The sequence below is a fragment of the Leptonotus elevatus genome, chromosome 17 (genome assembly GCF_054856555.1).
Source record: "Leptonotus elevatus isolate MCC_2025b chromosome 17, RoL_Lele_1.0, whole genome shotgun sequence".
NCBI classification, from domain to species: domain Eukaryota; kingdom Metazoa; phylum Chordata; class Actinopteri; order Syngnathiformes; family Syngnathidae; genus Leptonotus; species Leptonotus elevatus.
In genome coordinates, this window is record NC_141255.1 from 3,713,325 (window position 1) to 3,730,489 (window position 17,165).

Genomic DNA, 17,165 nt, shown 5'->3' on the forward strand with positions numbered 1-17,165 from the left:
TCTACACTCCTGCACTGCCCCCCTGTGGCCATTGGTGGTTACAATCAAATCATGCTGAAAATACAAAGCAGTAAAATAACCAGGGAAAATTACAAAATATTACAATAAAGTGAAAAAACTATCATTATACAACAACAATAATAGTACTTTTTATTACAAAAAGTTAATAGTAAATCTTTTAACAGCCTGGCTTTACAAGAATAAAAAGTATTTACTTATGAGACTAAAGTTGGCATTTTCATTTTTATCAATTCAGGAAATGAAAATATTTGAGAAGGAATTACTTATTAAAACATCACAGCTCATTTCCCGCGTGATCATATTGTTCCGTTGGAAGTTTCTGACGCGTCTTCAGAGTCGTCCGACAGGTGTGTTGCCTCCATGCTCTCCTCCTGCGTGTCCCGGTACTCCTCGGGCGCGTGGTTATTGCGAGTGCCTCGGATCTTGAACCTGGAGATGAACTCATTGCTGGCCAGGGCACCTTCCTTCTTGGGGCACAAATGTTTGGTGGAACGACGTTCTAAGCGTTCTAGAATAGATGGGCAAGATCAGATTTATTTTATTGATTTATTTCTCACCGTAGTCATATGTGGTGAAAACGGCGCTGATTGTTCAAATATCCGTTGCTTAAAGGGTGACAATACCACAAAACTAATGCTATTCTTTAGCCTGTCTATGGTGTTTTTTTGCATGGCTGGTTAGCATTAAGCTAACAATATTTATGTCATAAACAATGGAATGTCACAGAAGTAAATAGTGAACGATATTGTGTAAAAAGGACAAAAGTGTGTTGAGCGTGTGCACCTCCAGGGCCGATTGGCTTCATGAGGCGGTTCAGTTGGACATTCCAGTGGCGGACATGTTGACTGGCGTTCCTAAGCTTCTCCTGTACTTCCTGGAATGCGGACGTCCAAATGAGAACGTGCTTACTGTCCAAAAGTGTGAGTGGGGCCGAGATGCTCTCACCTCCAGGCGCTGGTGGCTCTTCTGTCGCGACGCCCGCAGATCCTGGAGCTCCAGCGAGGCCGAGTGAAGGGCGTCGGGGCCGTGGGGGTCCGCGTGGCGGTCTTGGGTGTGATCGATGTCGGGGGCGTCGCCGTCCTCGTCGGGGCTGAGGCTGCGCAGGACCCGCTGCTGCTCCTGGAGGAGCTGGAACTGCTGTTTCTTTTCCTCCTCGGCCTCAAGCAGCCTGCAAGTGTGATGAAGACGAGCCGGTGTCAAAATGGAGCATACGTTTTTTTATTTTTTTATTTCAGGAATTGTGCTAACAATGCATTCCCATGATTAAAGTCATTGGACTAAATAACTTAGTTAATACAATGTAAACTATGTAGCATAAAGTGTTTAGTAAAAGAGATTAAACATTTATTTTCCCTTCATTTTTGTCACTTGTTGCTAGGCAGCTTTCACATGGTAAAAGTGTCCGCAGGTGACTGAAAAAATATTAGTCGTGCCCACTTTTTTTCTTTAAATACCAAATTAGGGACATGTTTCTTTGGAGAAACTTAACCAATTAAAAAAAAAGTGTATTGGATTAAACAAATTTAAAAAAAAAGTGTATTGGATTAAAACAAAAAGGAAGCTGAAAGTGGCCTTTATTTATTTATTTACTGAAAGTCAAACTAGGGGCATTTAAGAAAAAAAAATGACAAGACACATTCAGTTTGCAATTTAATCTGAACTCTGTATTACATATGACATTCCTACTGGCTAGACAGGAAGGCAACTTTGCATCGTCACTTGTTGCTAGGCAGACTTGACCAAATGTGAAAATGTACATTTGTCAGTCATGCTCACTCGCCTGTGTGTGTGTGTGTGTGTGTGTGTGTGTGTGTGTGTGTGTGTGTGTGTGTGTGTGTGTGTGTGTGTGTGTGTGTACATTAGTCACCTCTCCAACTCCTGCCTGGCCTTCTCCTCCTCCATCCGCGCCTGTATCTCCATGTTGAGTGCGGCCTCCATTTTGCGCTGCGTGACCTCCAGCTCTTGTATTCTCTGGCGCTGCTGCTCGGCCTCCTTGGCCCGCTCCTGCATCTCCGCCCTCATGCTCTCCCTCATCTGGCACCACAAAGTGAGCAGTTTTTATTCCCAAAAAGCAACAGCTAAAAAATAAAATAAAATGTATCGATAAATGAAAAAAACCTGACCATCTGGGCCTCTTCCAGTTGTCTCTCCAGCTCCATCTGCACCTCCCTCTGCTTCCTCCTCTCCCGCTCGTCCACCTCCCGCCGCCGGGTTTCCAGCTCCCGCGCGTGCTGCGAGACACAAAACTGTTAACGCGACCGTCAGCCCAAAGCATAAGTGGGCCGCAATTAACAAATCAATTAACAAGTCCACTGAGCCTTAGTATTGTGCAAAAACAAACGTGACCTAAAAAAAAAGTCAAATTCTTGGATTAAGACAGTTTCAGATGAGTTTTTCTAAACTAAACGTTTATCATTAATCATTCATTTTGCCAATAAATATAGATGTGAGACGTCAAGCAACTTTGTCCTCACCCGGGGCACCAATCAAGTTTAAAGTAGTTGTATGAATGATCAATAAGCAACATTATTGGCAGAAACCCTCATCAAACTTGCTTAGGTGCCCGGTGCGAATAACGCGATAAAACCGTCACATTCGTACCAATCGCGTTCTAATGAAGTGTCCCAAGGTCTGACCTGTATGATGCTCTCGATCTCCAGATCCTGCCGGTCCTTATCGGTCCGCTCCGCCTCCAGGGTGCTGGAGTCCTCTGATTGGCTGCTGCAGCTGCTGCGGGCGCTGCAGCTGCGCTCCCGTTGGCTGTGCTCCCGCTGCACCCGCCTCTTGGCTTTGAGCTCACGGTGCAATGACGGCTTGCCCTCGCTCTGAAGGCGCAGGGCCGTCTGCACGGCTGGACGTGCGCACAAATTCGGTTCCGATCCAATTCCTGATATGAGGATGTGAAAATGTGCCGTGTACTGACTCACCTTGTGTCCACTCCACTTTCTGTCTCTGGTCCGAAGCGCTCATCTCGTAGGTTTTGTTGTGCGTTTTGACACAGAACAAGCAACGTTTTCCCTCTCTGTCCGGAATGGGCTGGAATGACAAGAAAAGAAAAAAATAAAGCGATGCTAGCGACGCGGACTAGAGCCCCCCCCCCCAGTCCCGACTGACTTCGATGACGCAGGTCTTGTCCAGTTGGATCTCCCCTCGCTTGTCTTTCAGGTTCTCGCCGACGTAGTAGGCCACGGAGGATGGCTTGAGCACGAACCAGCGCTCCGTCCAGTTCCGCCGCACGTGGCCCTTTTTCCACATGTAGCCCTGCCGCCGCCGCCGCCATGGCGCACGTTAGCATCACAAAGAAATGCGGGCGGGGGGGGGGGGGGGGGGGGCGGCACCCGGCCGGCTCACACGCACCCGTTTCAGGACATTGTGGTACATCTCCAGGAAGACCTCGTGCAACGCCAGGCTGAAGGCCTCGGCGCTGGTGACGCGCAGGAGGCGTCCGGCGTCCACGTGCTCCAGGAAGCTCCAGACGGACAGGCCGTCCTCGTGCAGCGTGGGATGCTGGGACGCCAGGTCCTCCAGGGGCTTGCCGTCCCACTCCTGGCTCATGGCGCCGCTGATTTTCTTGAGTAGATACTCCACCTTGATCAGTAATAAATATATTCTGAGTGGATTCTTCTTCTTATTATTATCATCATCATATGTATGACAGCAAAATAGCTCCGCAATGCAAAATGTAAATACATACAAATATATGAAATTCCTGCGTGTCAGGCGATTACATTTTTTAAATTGTAATTAATCGCGTGACTTCAATAGTTAACTCACGATGTATCGGTTCTAAATGTACAGTAAAATATATTTTTTCAAAATTTTCATACTCTTAACATAAAAGTGGAAAAAAATTTAAACCAACAGAAATATGTCTGAATCATTTAGTCATTGATTCAGTAATTTCATAATAATTGATCAAATTGAGTAACAATTAACTCATTCACTCCCAGACATTTCCACTGGAGCAATCCCCTTCGCTCCCGGCTGTTTTACTGGATTTTGAAAGGCCCACAGAATATTGCGTTCTATTGATATAAAAAAACATGGAACCTACCAAAAGGAAGGTAAGATTCTCTTTCATCAGGAAAAAAGTACATTTCCATCTGTTTCCATTTTGCAGCAATTAGCATTAGAATATAGCTCAATTTCATCATTATTCACAAATCTGCTTAGAACTGTGCGTAAACCAGCTTGTTTTTAACATGGCCCTGGTTTATCTCTTCTACTCTGCTGCCACCTGCTGGCCGTTTTTGTAATAACTACCATTGCTTCAACCGTTTTGTGCAGTTGAGAGGCTGTATGCTATAGCATAAAAAAACATAACAAAATTTATAAATATGTCTTTGGGACACTTAAAACATTTAAAAAAGTTTGTGGGAGCAAATGAGTTAAAAAGATGTACTATGCTGTAAAAATCAAGTGTGACATTGACTTCTGTTGAGGTCATTTTTTTGCCACTAGATGGCATAATTGCATTTGTAAGACGATGGCGACAGCTCGGTGCATTTTCTTTTTCTTAAGAGCTATCTAATCTTTAACATGAAGTATTTGTGGCGTTAAGGGAATTTTAAATGAATGAACTCAAAATTAACACACTAATTGTGACACCCCTAATAAAAAATAAACAAAAATACTTATATTTACTTACATAGTGTTGATTTAATTAGGGATTATAACAAGTATAACACATTAAAAAAAAAAAGTTTAAAAACCTGAAGAAATTAAAAAAGCTCTACAGACTTATACTAAGCAGATAAAATATAAAAAACAAACAATAGACCAAAATAAAGTAATGAAAAAGCTCGACATTCAAAAAATAAACCAAGGGAAAAACATTTAATTGGATAGCACCAAAAATAAAATATAAATAAAAAGGCAAATAAGTTCAAAAATAAAGAAATGAAAGATGTTTAACGTAGTTTATTTTTATCTTGAGTCACAGCAAAGTAAAAAAAAATCCTGGGAAATAACAGGAAGGAAGAGCCTCATTAACTGTAAACTTGAAAAAGGTCCCGCCCAGCGTTTCCCTCCACCCGCTCACCTCCTCCGGGATCATGACCAGCGGGTAGCGGTCCTCCGAGAGCAGGTTGAACAGGCAGAAGAGCTTGAAGCAGTTCCTCTCGGACAGCAGCGCCCCCTCTGGCGGCGGCCCCTTTCGGTTCTTCTTCATGGTCATCATCCAGCACAGGTCGTCAAACTTCTCCTTGTCGAACATGCCCTCTTTCACCTGCAACACACGTATTATACGCGACGCGCTTGTATTGTAATGCTGACAGGCTTCGGGACAGTTACCTTATCCAGGATGTATTTATTGAGGTACGGCATGTAGCCGTGATTGGACACGGGGCCGTCGTCGTCATCCTGGAAGTGCTCCTCTAAGGTCACCGGGTCGTGCGGGATGTTCAGCACCGTGTACAGGTTGTGGGAAAGCACCTCAATGACAACAAAATCGTACACTGAAAAGTGGACAGGCATTGAAATTTGGTAATAAAATCAATCTTCATATTTCAGTGTTTGCACAGGTGGTGTCAAAAACCAATCCAAATAAGACCATTAAAAATCCTAATTTGCTTTCTGTTTAAAAAATGATTTCATAACTTTAGAGATACCAAAAAAAAAATGACATAAGCAATTTTATAATGAAGATAAAATAAAATACCACAGTGTTACCTAGAAATAATACATTCATAAAATGCCAGATTACTTGAAAAATGTGCATGGAATTTTTTTTTTATAATACCTGAATAAAATAAATGAAAGCTGTACAAGTACACAAAAAATAAATAAAACAAAAAAAAATTTTATTAAAAAAGTTATTTCTGCAGAGGTCAAGACACACACACTCGACCCAAATGATTCGTGATGATGTGCCCTGCTTGTCCATCATTGGCTGCAGGTGATCACGCTACATTGCTTGGCCTATCTGTGCCGCGGAGAATTTGCTGCGCTCCGTATTCGACTTGTGACTGTTGTGATGGTACGTCGTGTGATTTCTTTATTATTGTAATCCTTCATACTAATTATGTCAAGCAAAGAAAGGGAGCGGCCGGACGAATGTGTGCAATATGAATTCACATGTATAACGGAACATATGGTGTTCCACAGGGTTCAATGCTGGGGCCTCTGCTGTTTTCTTGGTATCTGCTGCAACCTTCTTAATTCAAGGTTAAGAGAGCCAGATTTGATGAAAATACTCTTCCTGTTCATTTAGTTCACCAGTAAATGCTATCCCTATGTCTTGAATTTGAAAAAGAAAATCATACTTGACTTTTCAATTAAAGAAGATTCAGTAAATGCACATAGGAATTTGGTGGGGTTCAGTGCCTTAATGCAAGCAATGATCTAAAGAGAAACTATCAAATTTGAATACAAAACACAAATACGTTACAAAATATATAGAAGGAAAAATAACATATTTAAAACTCATTCACTGCCAGCCCAGTTACAATTAATCTTTCAGTCATTTTTTCCATTCATTTTTCATTTATTCCAGGCGACAACTTACAATTAAACAATTCATCCATTACATGAACAATATATGTGACCAAAAAATAAGAGAGGAAAGAGAAGAAAAAAATTGACGTCTATTTCCGTCAATGGCAGTGAATGAGTTAAACAAAAAATAACTAAATAAATACAGAAAATGTGAACTTTAAAATGTTTATATAAAAACAGCTTTTACAAAAACTAACAGTAATAAAAAATTGAAAGTTCTCCATACTGGGTGTGACTAAATAAAAATTAAAGGTCAACATACACACGCGCACACACACTTATTGTTTGGCCTCTTTTTTTTTTATTATTATTCAAGAGCCATAAACACACACACACACATAGGAGCAGGCAGCCATTGCGACATGTCAGGACAGCTTTCCACATGTTCCCGAGATTCTTTTTACCTAGCGGAGTTTCAACTCTAGCAAACAGGAAGTATTCAAATTAACACATTTGACAACAAAACTGTCACATACCGTTATTTATTTATTTATTTGTTTGAGACCAAATGCTAAAAAGATAGTGATGTGAAATATTTGGACTCCAGGTCAAATTCACTCCTCTTCGGCACAAGAAAAAAAAAAAGAGAAGCGTAAATATAAACGAAAAGCCCACTTGGCTGCCCTTTGCCCTCCCAGCGCTTCGCTCTTCAACAGCGGGGCCACTTCGCAAAAGACTTCCTGCTTACCTTCAGCTGAGATTTGGACACTTTCCCGCACTTCTCCACATCCAGCGAGGTGAAGGCGTACCAGATGGACTTGAGCAGCTCCGATTTGAAGTCCATGTTCCTTTTTTTTTTTCTCCCCCCCCCCCTACCTATCCTCGCCGGCGCGCGCAGCTGAGCTTGCTCGCTTGCTTGTCCCGCAGCTGTGGCGGGGGCCGGGGAATGTGGGGGCAGGCAGTGCTGCTCACGCAGGCTGCAGTGCAAAGAGCAAAGCAGGGAAAACATGTCAGCAGATGTGGACCAGAACCACAGAATCCACAACAAAACCACTATTTTTTTTCCCCCATTAACAAAATGAGTTCCACAAGACACATTTCAAACAATAGAAGTCAAAAGTGGGACGATTTTCTGGTTGGATTGCTTGAATTCCTCGCAGGCTATAAAACTACTAAGCAAATAAGAGGATTCACAGGACACGCCCATATTTGGTGATGTCATTACTGCTGCTTTTTTTATTTTGTATTTTACACAAATGCACGTATGCGCTTGTTTCTGTTGACCAAGTGGCAACATAGGGACTTTTTCTAAGGAACGACAACAACAGCTTCCCAGACTTAAGTTGCACGGATGTCCACCAGACCTCTCGAGTTCATTTTTCTGTGTGCGGTCACTATCGGGTTAAACAAGGTCAGTGCAGTGTAGCGCAAGCCTCGCTAGACAGACCATAATGTAGGCTAATCAATAGCATAATTAGGTCCTGAAAATGGTGGGCTGATACAGGACTTTATATCGTTGAAATCTTAGGATCTAATGATTTGCTGTTGTGTTCCTCCCACAAGGGCGCATGTCATCATCACTGTGTGGCGTACGCCGCCATTATTTACAAACATTGCCACAGAGCGTAACGGCCGTTTTAAAACGGCCGGATCAATATCCTAATCTGCGACGATTGTATTGATTATTTATCATGGACACATAATACTTTCATCCATGCTTTATTGTTATACGGACACAATCATAGTAAATAAAAACTGAACACAGAATGACGTCTCCTAGCCTACATAAATGACGAGACATGAAGACATTTCAAATGAATTACAAGGCCTTTGAAGCTAAGGCAGCACAGGGTTAGCTTAGCGTAGCATCCTCAAAACATATCAGTTGCTGTAAAAAAGTGATGTTTAAAAATGTACACGTGCTGTTTTTGTGCGAATTTGGCACAGTCACTACAACAAGAAGATTTCTACACTATGCTAGGCTAACAGAATGCTAGACATATATACATTTTAAAAAAAACTGCTTAGCAGTTCACTATATAAATTACAACAACATACAGTATTGTATTTTTTTTAAACTTATATAACTAACCTAACTTTTCAGACAACATTTAAAACAGAGACGTAAACATTTCACATTTTATGGCGAGCACCTTTAGCTGTTAGCCACTGCATCGAAAGTGATCTTGAGGCTAAACCTCACCTGAAATCATGCAACTCCATTTTTTCTTCTCATGTAAAGTACAGTAATCCTTCACAGTTTAATAATGTTTCAAATTAACCTTAAAAACAAATGGCTTTCAGGTGATTTCATTTCAAAAACACAACTTTATGTGCCAATTAACACAAGCTAATCCTTGTACCGACTGTACTACTTTCCTTTTTTAGGGAGGGCTTTGGGGCATGTTGGGGCGTTAAAAAAAATTCACCAATGGTGAACCTTGAACCTGCGGGGATTACCGTCTTGCCATGTTTTCATGCAGGAAAATGTCTTTAACATGCTTTCAGTGACGCCAAAACTCTAAAATCTTACAAATTATAACAATGAGTTTTTTTTAGAATTAATTTGCCACGACACGTTGCTGTTGCCGCGGCGCTAGCCTGTTAGCCAACAAGCACGCCAAAGCGATGCCGCCGATTTGGGTGAAGGCCAATCCCAGCACGGTGGCGGCGATGTGGAACACGTTGTCGTTGACCAGGCTGAAGACTTTCCGGAAGCATCCGTGGGGGTGGATGCCCGCGGCGACCACGCCGTCGTTGTCCTCCGCGGGCAGCGGCCTGTTCCTGCAACCTTTGCGCCGCATGCAACAGCTGTCCGGCAAGGACCCCAGGGTGCCGTTCTCATTGGGCAGGAAGGGCATATGCTGGAAAGCCCAGTCCGAGGTCAGCCAGTCGCGCCATCCTTCTGCCCCGCAGCACTGCAGCGCCCTCTGTAGGCTATCTAGCGCATCAGCACGGCCTTCGTCCTCAGTGTATCCGGCCACGGCTCGCTGTAGACCGCTACGAAACCCCCCGGCGATGTCCTCCCGGTAGAAGAGACCGCAAAGTCCGCCGGCCAAGCCGGCCACGAGCGCGGCCAGCTGGAAGAAGCCGTACGCCCTCAGAACGTACGGGAGGTTGGCCGCCACCCCGAGACAACCCAGGAAGCCCCAGATGGTGACGGCGGCCCCGGTGATCAGCAGGATGACCGGCGCGTTGGGGTAACGGTTGGCGGACAGCAGCATGAAGTCGGCCAGGGAAATCTGCGCCCACACGCCCAGGGTGAAGAGAGCCAAGCCGGCCGCCCAGAAGAGGCAGCTGAAGGCGAGAAGACCCAGACGGAGGAGGTGCATGACTCCTACCGGGCGGCGGCAAGGAGCGACGGCGGCAGCGGCGGCAGTGGCGGCGGCCACAGGTGGAGGCGGAGCAGGGGGCACCCGGGATATCTCGGGAGGCGAGGAGAGACGGCGACGCTGCTGGTGGAGGAGGTGGCGGTCCTCCTGCTCCTGGTAGGGCGGCAGCAGGTAGCCGGGGATGGCGGAGGCGCGGCGAGGGTACGGCGGCGGCGTGAGGAGGTTGAGGCTCCGTGGGGACGACAGTCTCCGGATGGCTAGCTGCTCGTGGTCCCGCTCCACAACATGCCTGCTGGGGCTCGGCCGGGCGGAGTGGGACTCGCGACGTAGCGGGGAGCTCATCATCCCTGCTTGGGTTTTATCTACGCTCCATTTACGCGCCCCCCCTCCTCCTCTTCTTCTTTATGACCGGTTATTAATCCGCCACCTGCGCCGCCGACCGTGGCGTAAATCACGATGACGGCCCGCGTGATGACTGCGCCGTTATCTGCATGCACAGACGTCAACGTTACGCACATTCTGTCCGGTTATTCCGGGCGTCCGTTCATTCGGAAAAGGACGAGAAATCCGCTGGATGAGAAAGAGGAACCGACCCAACGCGAATCAACTCGTGCACACCCTCTTCTGGTGCGGCGGATTTTTAAACTCGCCGTGCTAATAAAATGCTGACGTATTTAGGAATTTGTAATCAGGTTCTCAATATTTAATCGGATGCTTTTCAACTCGAACCAGACACCTTATTGGGGATATGAAAAATATGTGGACTCACCACGTCTCATGTACAAGATGAGCGTTTTCCGCCACGCGTGGCAGCAGTTCTGCCGAATAATTAAAATTTTCAGGATTAATGAGACCCGTTTAATGTGTGCTCTGATTACCGCGGAAATGACTCACCTGACACGTATGGCCTGAGATTTAAGAGCTTCCTCGTCCTCCTTTCCATAACGGCTTTCTGAAAATCGCTGTGGTGAGCAAATGCAGCCGCCTAAACAGGAAGCCCATCACCTAAAATGGAGGCAAATAACAAAAAATAAGACACAAGATAATGAAGTTTACACCAACACTGTGAATTTACACATTTTTGCCGCGATAACACTTTGGAATATGTTCCATTCTGCTCACCATGCATACCACCACCCGCACTATTAGTCAAATTTATTTTCCATTTTTTCTGCCCAACATAACCTCATTCATTCAAATATCGTTTAAAGTGGAAGTTTCTTGACCTCGCGAGTCTAAACATGACATTCTGATTAATATTACATTTATGCAATACGAGTTATGCAGTAAAATCCAGTTTCAGGGACGGCCATTTTGCCACCTGCTGTCGACCGAAGATGACATCACAGTTGCTCAGGGCTCAGGCAACGACCAATTAGAGCTCACCTGTTTTCTGAAGCTGCGCTGTGATTGGTTGTTACCTGAGACATGAGCAACATTGATGTCGTCAAACGACAGCAGGTGGCAAAATGGCCGCCCCCTAAGATGGATCAAAACGGCTGCATTTTGCTGCTTAACTCCTATGCCGTTAATGTAATATTAATCAGAATGTCATGTTTAGACTAGTGAGGTCACATATAACATGTCAAGATGTACAATCGGGAATGCTTTGTTAAAAATGTATACGATGCACTATTGAGACATTTATTGAAAATCACACAAGAAATCTAAATTATTGATGTTCATGCCAGGTCTGATGCGCGTACAAACTTTCACGAGTTGTCGCTCAGATTTAGACCCTCAAACGTAGCGTAGTTTTTCTTTGCAAACATTGCAAAAATTAAATTGAAAAAAACTTACAAAACTTGACTGAAGCCTTTTTCCGCAGTAAAAAGTTTGTATTTTGTGCAGAATGAATTTAATAACGACAATTATTTTTGGGATATAAGTAATACCCTTAAAAAAAAAAAATTCCACTTTAACTGTGCTGAGGAAGTAGGTAACGACCAACCATGGCTAGTTTGCTGGGTTTGGTCAGCAAACTGAGCCATGATTGGTCAGTACAGGTGATGTCATCTTCAGTCGACAGCAAGTGGAAAAACTAGCTTTTAAAGGTATTCATTCTACATGAAAAATACTTTAGTTATTAAATTCATTCTGTACAAAATATTAACTTTTTACAGCTGAAAATGGCTCAATGAGTCAAGTAGTCCTTTCATTTCAATCACTTTTCATTTTGAATATCATCAGATACGTAGTTTGAAGACTTTAGCGTTCGTTAAAATAAGCCCAAAAAATGGCAACAAAGTCCAAGGTAAATCAAAATGGCGGACTTCCTGTTAGGTTTAGCATATGGCTCCAAAATACTTTTTTTGCACGTTGTGAACTGTTGCATATGCCTGCCAAATGTCATGGATGCAGGTCAAATGTACCCCCCAGAGTGGTTCGTTAAAAAAATAGAGCCCGAGCAGCAACAACAGCAATAAAAACGAGTTCCTCAATTGTCATTCAGTGCTAAGTTCCGTGTGCGTCTCCATGTGTTTTTTCAGTCTGGCCTTGGATGGGAAGCTCTTCCGACAGTGGCCGCAGTGGGGCTTGGCGGCGCCCGAATGGCTGCGCTTGTGACACGCCAGCTCGGACGAACTCTTGAACCTGAGCTGGCAGGCGTCGCAGGCGTACGGCCGCTCGCCCGTGTGCCTGCGGCGGTGCAGCTGCGCCTCGCTGAGGGTGAGGAAGGACTTGTCGCAATAGCCGCAGGGGAACGGCCTCTCGCCCGTGTGGATGAGGTGGTGCCGGGTGAGCGCGTAGGGCTTGGCGAAGCCCTTGCCGCAGTAGGTGCACGGGTAAGGGCGGGCGCCGGTGTGTGAGACCGCGTGCTCCTGCTGCGTCTTCTTGCTCTTGAAGCGCTTGGCGCACAGCGAGCAGCCGAAGGGCCGCTCGTCCACGTGCGAGCGGTGATGTTTGGAGAGCTCGCCCTGGGACAGGAAGGCCTTCCCGCACTGGGAGCACAGGAAGGGCTTCTCGCCCGTATGCATCCTCTCATGGCGCGCCAGCACCGACGCCAGGGTGAACCTCTTGGCGCAGTGCAAGCACTGGAAGGGCCGCTCGCCCGTGTGGACGCGCAGGTGCTTGACCAGCATGAAGCGCAGCGAGAACTGCTTGCCGCACTGGCCGCACTGGTGCGGCCGCTCGCCCGTGTGCGTGGACATGTGCCTCTTCACGTCCGAGCGCCGCGTGTACGTTTTCTCGCAGTGCGGGCACTTGAACTGCCGCTTCACCTGATGCGCCTGCCGGTGCAGCGAGCGCTCTAAGAGCGTGTCGAAGCCGTCGCCGCACTGCGCGCAGACGTAGCGCTTGGCCACGTGCGACTTCCGGTGCTCCAGCAGCTCGCCGGCCGAGGCGAAGCTGCGGCTGCAGATGGAGCAGATGTGCGGCAGGTGGCTCCCGTCCGAGTGGCAGCGCTTGTGGTGGGCGGTAAGCGCGCGCAGGTTGGCGAAGGACGCGCGGCACGGCGAGCAGGCGAAGGAGACGGCGGAGGCGTGCGACTTGCTCTCGTGCTTGACCAGGTCCCACGAGTGCTGGAAGGTGCGATCGCACTGCGAGCAGCGGAAGGGTCGCTCGCCCGTGTGGGTCATCTGGTGGCGACGCACGTCCGACGTGCGCGTGAACGTCCTGCCGCACGTCTCGCACGTCAGAGACTTTTGCTTACTGCCGGCTTGCCGCGAACTTCCAGAGCCGTCGTTAACCGCCGCGCCGTCAGCGTCTCCTTTGGGGATAAGCTTAATGGATGTAAAGATTTCATCCGATTCCGAAGGAATCGGGGCCGCGTTGGATCCTGACAGCTTGCGGTAGTCCTCGGTGCGAACGCTCTGCATGTGGAAGTGCGGCGGGCCGTTGTCGTCCGAGTGGTGGAAGGGACACTGTGAGCAAGTGAAGATGATGGAGGTCATCTCATTGGAATTTCCTATGAGTGAAATAATATATAAATAAAGGGTGTCATGCAATTTAAAATTGTATTCGTAATTAATCTCTTGACTTCAATAGTTAACTCCCAATTAATCACAAATTGTATATCTGTTTTAAATGTGCAATTAAAAAAATTGTAGGTTTTCTCGTTAACATAAAAGCGGAAAAAAAAGTTAAACTAAGAAATATGGCTGCATCTTTTAGTCATACAGTAATTACATAATCATAAAATTTAGTTAAAATTAAAAAGCTGTACTGTACTGTAAAAAGTGTGTGAGATATTGATTTGTGTTGGTCATTTTTCTGCCACTAGATAGCATAACTGCATTTGTAAGACAGCTGAGCTCAGTGCATTTTTTTTTCCATATCTAATTTCTAACATGAAGTAACTTGTGAAATTCTGCCCAATTTTAAAATTGTCAAATCCAACTTAACCCCAGTCTCCACAAATATATGCAATATTATTACATTTATTAATGCTAAATTTTGACGTGGACGTGTCTGTTGCGTTGCGACTGCAATTCCCCCAGTACAAGCTTTCCAAGTAAGGGGCGGTCATTAATCGCACGTTTAAAAAGTTTGTGGCGTTTAACTCAAAATGAAAGCACTAATTTGGACAACCCCTAATATAAAGTAAAAAAAAAAAAAACGTTCATGGGGCTCACAGGATCGCACGCTTACCTTTGTCACTTCCCTTAAACACAGAGGAGCCAATTGATTGGCCAATTTGAATGCTGAGGGATAAAATGACATTTTTTTCAGTCAGGGTGTACCCCATTGTGCACATGTGCTATCTTCTTTAAAGAGGAAGTCAACCCCAAAATTTTTTTTGACAATAATATGTTTTTTGCAGCCTCGCTCGTCTAAATACGATATTCTGGTTAATATTGCATTAGTGGAATATGAGTTAAGGGGCGATATACAGCAAGAATTCATTTTAATCAGTATCAGAAGGCGGCCATTTTGCCAAATGCTGTTGAGTAAAAATGACATCACAGTTGCTCAGGTCTTAGGTAACAACCCGTCACAGCTCAGCTTCAGAAAACGAGTGAGCTGTGATTGGTCGTTGCCTGAGCCCTGAGCAGCTGTGATGTCATCTTCGGTCGACAGCAAGTGGCAAAATGGCCGCCCCCTGAGATGGATAAAAACGGCTGGATTTGACTGCATAACTCAAATTCCACAAATGTAATATTAATCGGAATGTCATGTTTAGACCAGTGAGGTCACATATAACATATTATTGTCACGAAATGTTTAAGGTTGACTTCCCTTTTAAAGGTACCTCTTTAAGTCACACCAGCAAGTGGAGGCGTCCATCAGTGGAATGGATGAATGTTGCGTTTCAAAAACAGGACGTTCCGAGGCATGGGTTGCCATGTCCTCTTGTGCAGAAGACGCCTTCGCCTCAGTCTCATCTTCATTTGCAAACTGATGGTTTATCGCTGTGTCGTTTTCAACTCCATCCTTTCTCAATGCTTTGTTCAGCATTTCCAGCGCGTCGGCCACGTCCAGCGTCTCGCCCGTGGCAATCTCGCAGGGCGCCACGCCCACCTCGTAAAAATCCGTCTGAACTTCAGCCGCCATATCTTGGACCTCCATCTCGGTGTAGACCGTCACCACGCTGTACTGCTCGGCCTCAGCGAGAGCCACGGGATGGAGGGCGTTGGAGTAGTTGTGCGCCGACTCCGCACACTGGGAGAGGTTTGCTTTTTGGGAGGGCGGGATGGACAGAGCGGACATGATGCAGCTGCCAATGGTGGACGAGGGACCGTCTGGAAGAACCAGGAACACGAGTTGAACTTCAACAACCAAGAAGAGTTCAGTTTCCTGCCGCGACAACCTATAAAGACGGATTATGAACTAAAAAAAAAAAAAAAAAAAAAGGCAAGATCAACATTCCAAGGTGTACTCACATTGCATTTTAAAAAGTCCAGCAGCCCTGCAGTGCTCAAAGATTAAGGCCAGCTCTTCTGGCGTGGATTGGATGCACTCGCTCAAAACGGCGGGAGCCGAACCAAGCCAGGCTGCGGTCTGGAATCAAAACACGACAAAGTGTATTTCACACATAAATAAATCGAAAATACCAAGACAAAATGGACTTAATACCTGCTTGAGGTCTGGTACTGGGAGCAACTTCTCTAATTTTGAGAGGAGCTCCCAAAGTAACACATGTAGGGCTGCATCATACTTTTGTCCATATTCTACAGGGAACACCTCCTATAAAAAAATAAAATTTCATTTTCAACAAAAACTATTCATTTCAAGGGATATAACTAATTTGCCCAACCTGAAAGAAGTAAGCTCGTTCGGCTGGATCCTTGAGGAGGCTCCTAACCAGAGCGACGAAAGTGGTCTCTGCTGATTTCACCTCAGCGTCGCTCTGCAAGCACGCGTTTGATAAACACATCAATGAAAATAAGATAATGAAGTCGCCACTGCACTTACATCTGAGGTTACTGGGAGTCTCTCCAAGTGGCTCTGGATCATCTGAGAGTCCACAGAACCTCGGGCAGAGTCTTTGCACAGCTCCAAGATCAGCTGCAGAGACAAGAAAGGTGAATGATTCCACAATCCTACTGAAGACCAAGACCAACACAACTATTGTATACCCTCGCTCTAAGGCCCAGGATGAGCTGGGCTCTCTGCTTGTTGTTCATCAGTCCGGGCACTGCCTCGGTCACGGAGTACACAAACTCTTGGAGTTTCTGGTAGTTCATCACATCTTTCTGCTTGGCCAGCTGCCAAATGGCGGCAGAGCACAGCTGCAAAGGGGGCACCAGTTGGCGGAGGGTCGACAGGGGTGGGACAGTCTCTGAAAAATAAATACATTTAATTAATCAGACTTTTAGTACAATTATTCTCACAATAACGGCAGTATCAGTGCAACATATGTTTGACTGGTTTTAAGGTTTTTCACAGTAAATGCACATTTATGTCTATCTGCTCAAAACATTAACGCAACAGCACGAGCCTGATTGCTTGGCTCAAAAAGCTTTACGTAGACGGGCCCCGCCAACCTGCGAGCTAACATAAATAGACAACACCAGGAGTTCAATATTTAAATACATACGGTTCATTTTCGCTACGTTATTCCCAAAAAGGTTACAGGGGTGCGCAAATTCTCCCGTGGCCTTGATAAAGTCAAATAAAATAAGTGTTGTTTAATTTATTGGTTAGCATGCGCTATCACGACGCAAGCGTACTTTCCCTCAAAGTCACTATGCTGAATTTCCGCTTTTCAAAACAAGAGTCATAACAGTGCGCATTATTTTTCTTACAAAAAAAAGAACAAGAAGAAAACATAACTACACTCATGCAATATTTTAGGTTAGTAAATATGACACTATTTATTTTAACTGTGCTCCAAAATGGAGATCAATTAGTTCGTTTTTAGGAGTGAAACAAGTTCGCTTGGCAATACCGGATGTTCGTATGAGCCCGTCGCTGCAAATTACAACGTGAATTACGTCT

At 45.3% G+C, this 17,165-nt stretch overlaps 3 protein-coding genes across 4 annotated transcripts; all 3 read right to left on the minus strand.

The window, feature by feature from the left end:
* Window positions 1-124: 124 nt before the first annotated feature.
* On the minus strand, window positions 125-10,828 carry def6c (DEF6 guanine nucleotide exchange factor c). The gene is made up of 14 exons (XM_086059339.1): window positions 10,683-10,828; window positions 10,558-10,606; window positions 7,205-7,433; window positions 5,314-5,454; window positions 5,063-5,248; window positions 3,379-3,609; window positions 3,136-3,282; window positions 2,949-3,057; window positions 2,658-2,872; window positions 2,145-2,252; window positions 1,889-2,055; window positions 967-1,189; window positions 805-895; window positions 125-529 (listed from the first exon to the last, which is right to left on the minus strand). Exons 1-14 carry the CDS (start codon window positions 10,729-10,731, stop codon window positions 318-320), a joined length of 2,157 nt encoding a protein of 718 aa, XP_085915465.1. The 5' UTR covers window positions 10,732-10,828; the 3' UTR covers window positions 125-317.
* On the minus strand, window positions 8,160-10,782 carry LOC147159295 (tetraspanin-7-like). The gene is made up of 3 exons (XM_086059340.1): window positions 10,683-10,782; window positions 10,558-10,606; window positions 8,160-10,275 (listed from the first exon to the last, which is right to left on the minus strand). The coding sequence occupies exon 3, from the start codon at window positions 10,131-10,133 to the stop codon at window positions 9,018-9,020; it is 1,116 nt and encodes a 371-aa protein (XP_085915466.1). The 5' UTR covers window positions 10,134-10,275; window positions 10,558-10,606; window positions 10,683-10,782; the 3' UTR covers window positions 8,160-9,017.
* A 590-nt stretch (window positions 10,829-11,418) lies between the features above and the next one.
* Window positions 11,419-16,905, minus strand: LOC147159296 (uncharacterized). 2 transcript variants are annotated; one of them, XM_086059338.1, is made up of 9 exons: window positions 16,765-16,905; window positions 16,304-16,506; window positions 16,140-16,232; window positions 15,982-16,074; window positions 15,801-15,911; window positions 15,608-15,725; window positions 14,992-15,466; window positions 14,376-14,428; window positions 11,419-13,692 (listed from the first exon to the last, which is right to left on the minus strand). In XM_086059338.1, the coding sequence occupies exons 1-9, from the start codon at window positions 16,769-16,771 to the stop codon at window positions 12,233-12,235; spliced, it is 2,613 nt and encodes an 870-aa protein (XP_085915464.1). In that variant the 5' UTR covers window positions 16,772-16,905; the 3' UTR covers window positions 11,419-12,232. The 2 variants fall into 2 exon arrangements, with proteins under 2 accessions (XP_085915464.1, XP_085915463.1); XM_086059337.1 differs by having other exon boundaries at window positions 14,977-15,466.
* Between the last annotated feature and the right edge of the window lie 260 nt (window positions 16,906-17,165).

Excerpts from the sequence above, each read along its gene's own strand:
- LOC147159295 (XM_086059340.1), bottom strand. The coding sequence starts at position 10,133 with ATGATGAGCTCCCCGCTACGTCGCGAGTCCCACTCCGCCCGGCCGAGC.
- def6c (XM_086059339.1), bottom strand. The coding sequence starts at position 10,731 with ATGGAAAGGAGGACGAGGAAGCTCTTAAATCTCAGGCCATACGTGTCA. Across the intron at positions 896-966 it reads AGAGCCACCAGCGCCTGGAG|GAAGTACAGGAGAAGCTTAG; the intron begins GTGAGAGCATCT and ends TCCGCATTCCAG. Across the intron at positions 530-804 it reads GAAGCCAATCGGCCCTGGAG|AACGCTTAGAACGTCGTTCC; the intron begins GTGCACACGCTC and ends CATCTATTCTAG.
- LOC147159296 (XM_086059337.1), bottom strand. Across the intron at positions 15,726-15,800 it reads CAGTACCAGACCTCAAGCAG|ACCGCAGCCTGGCTTGGTTC; the intron begins GTATTAAGTCCA and ends TTTTGATTCCAG. Across the intron at positions 13,693-14,375 it reads GTTTAAGGGAAGTGACAAAG|GAAATTCCAATGAGATGACC; the intron begins GTAAGCGTGCGA and ends TTTCACTCATAG.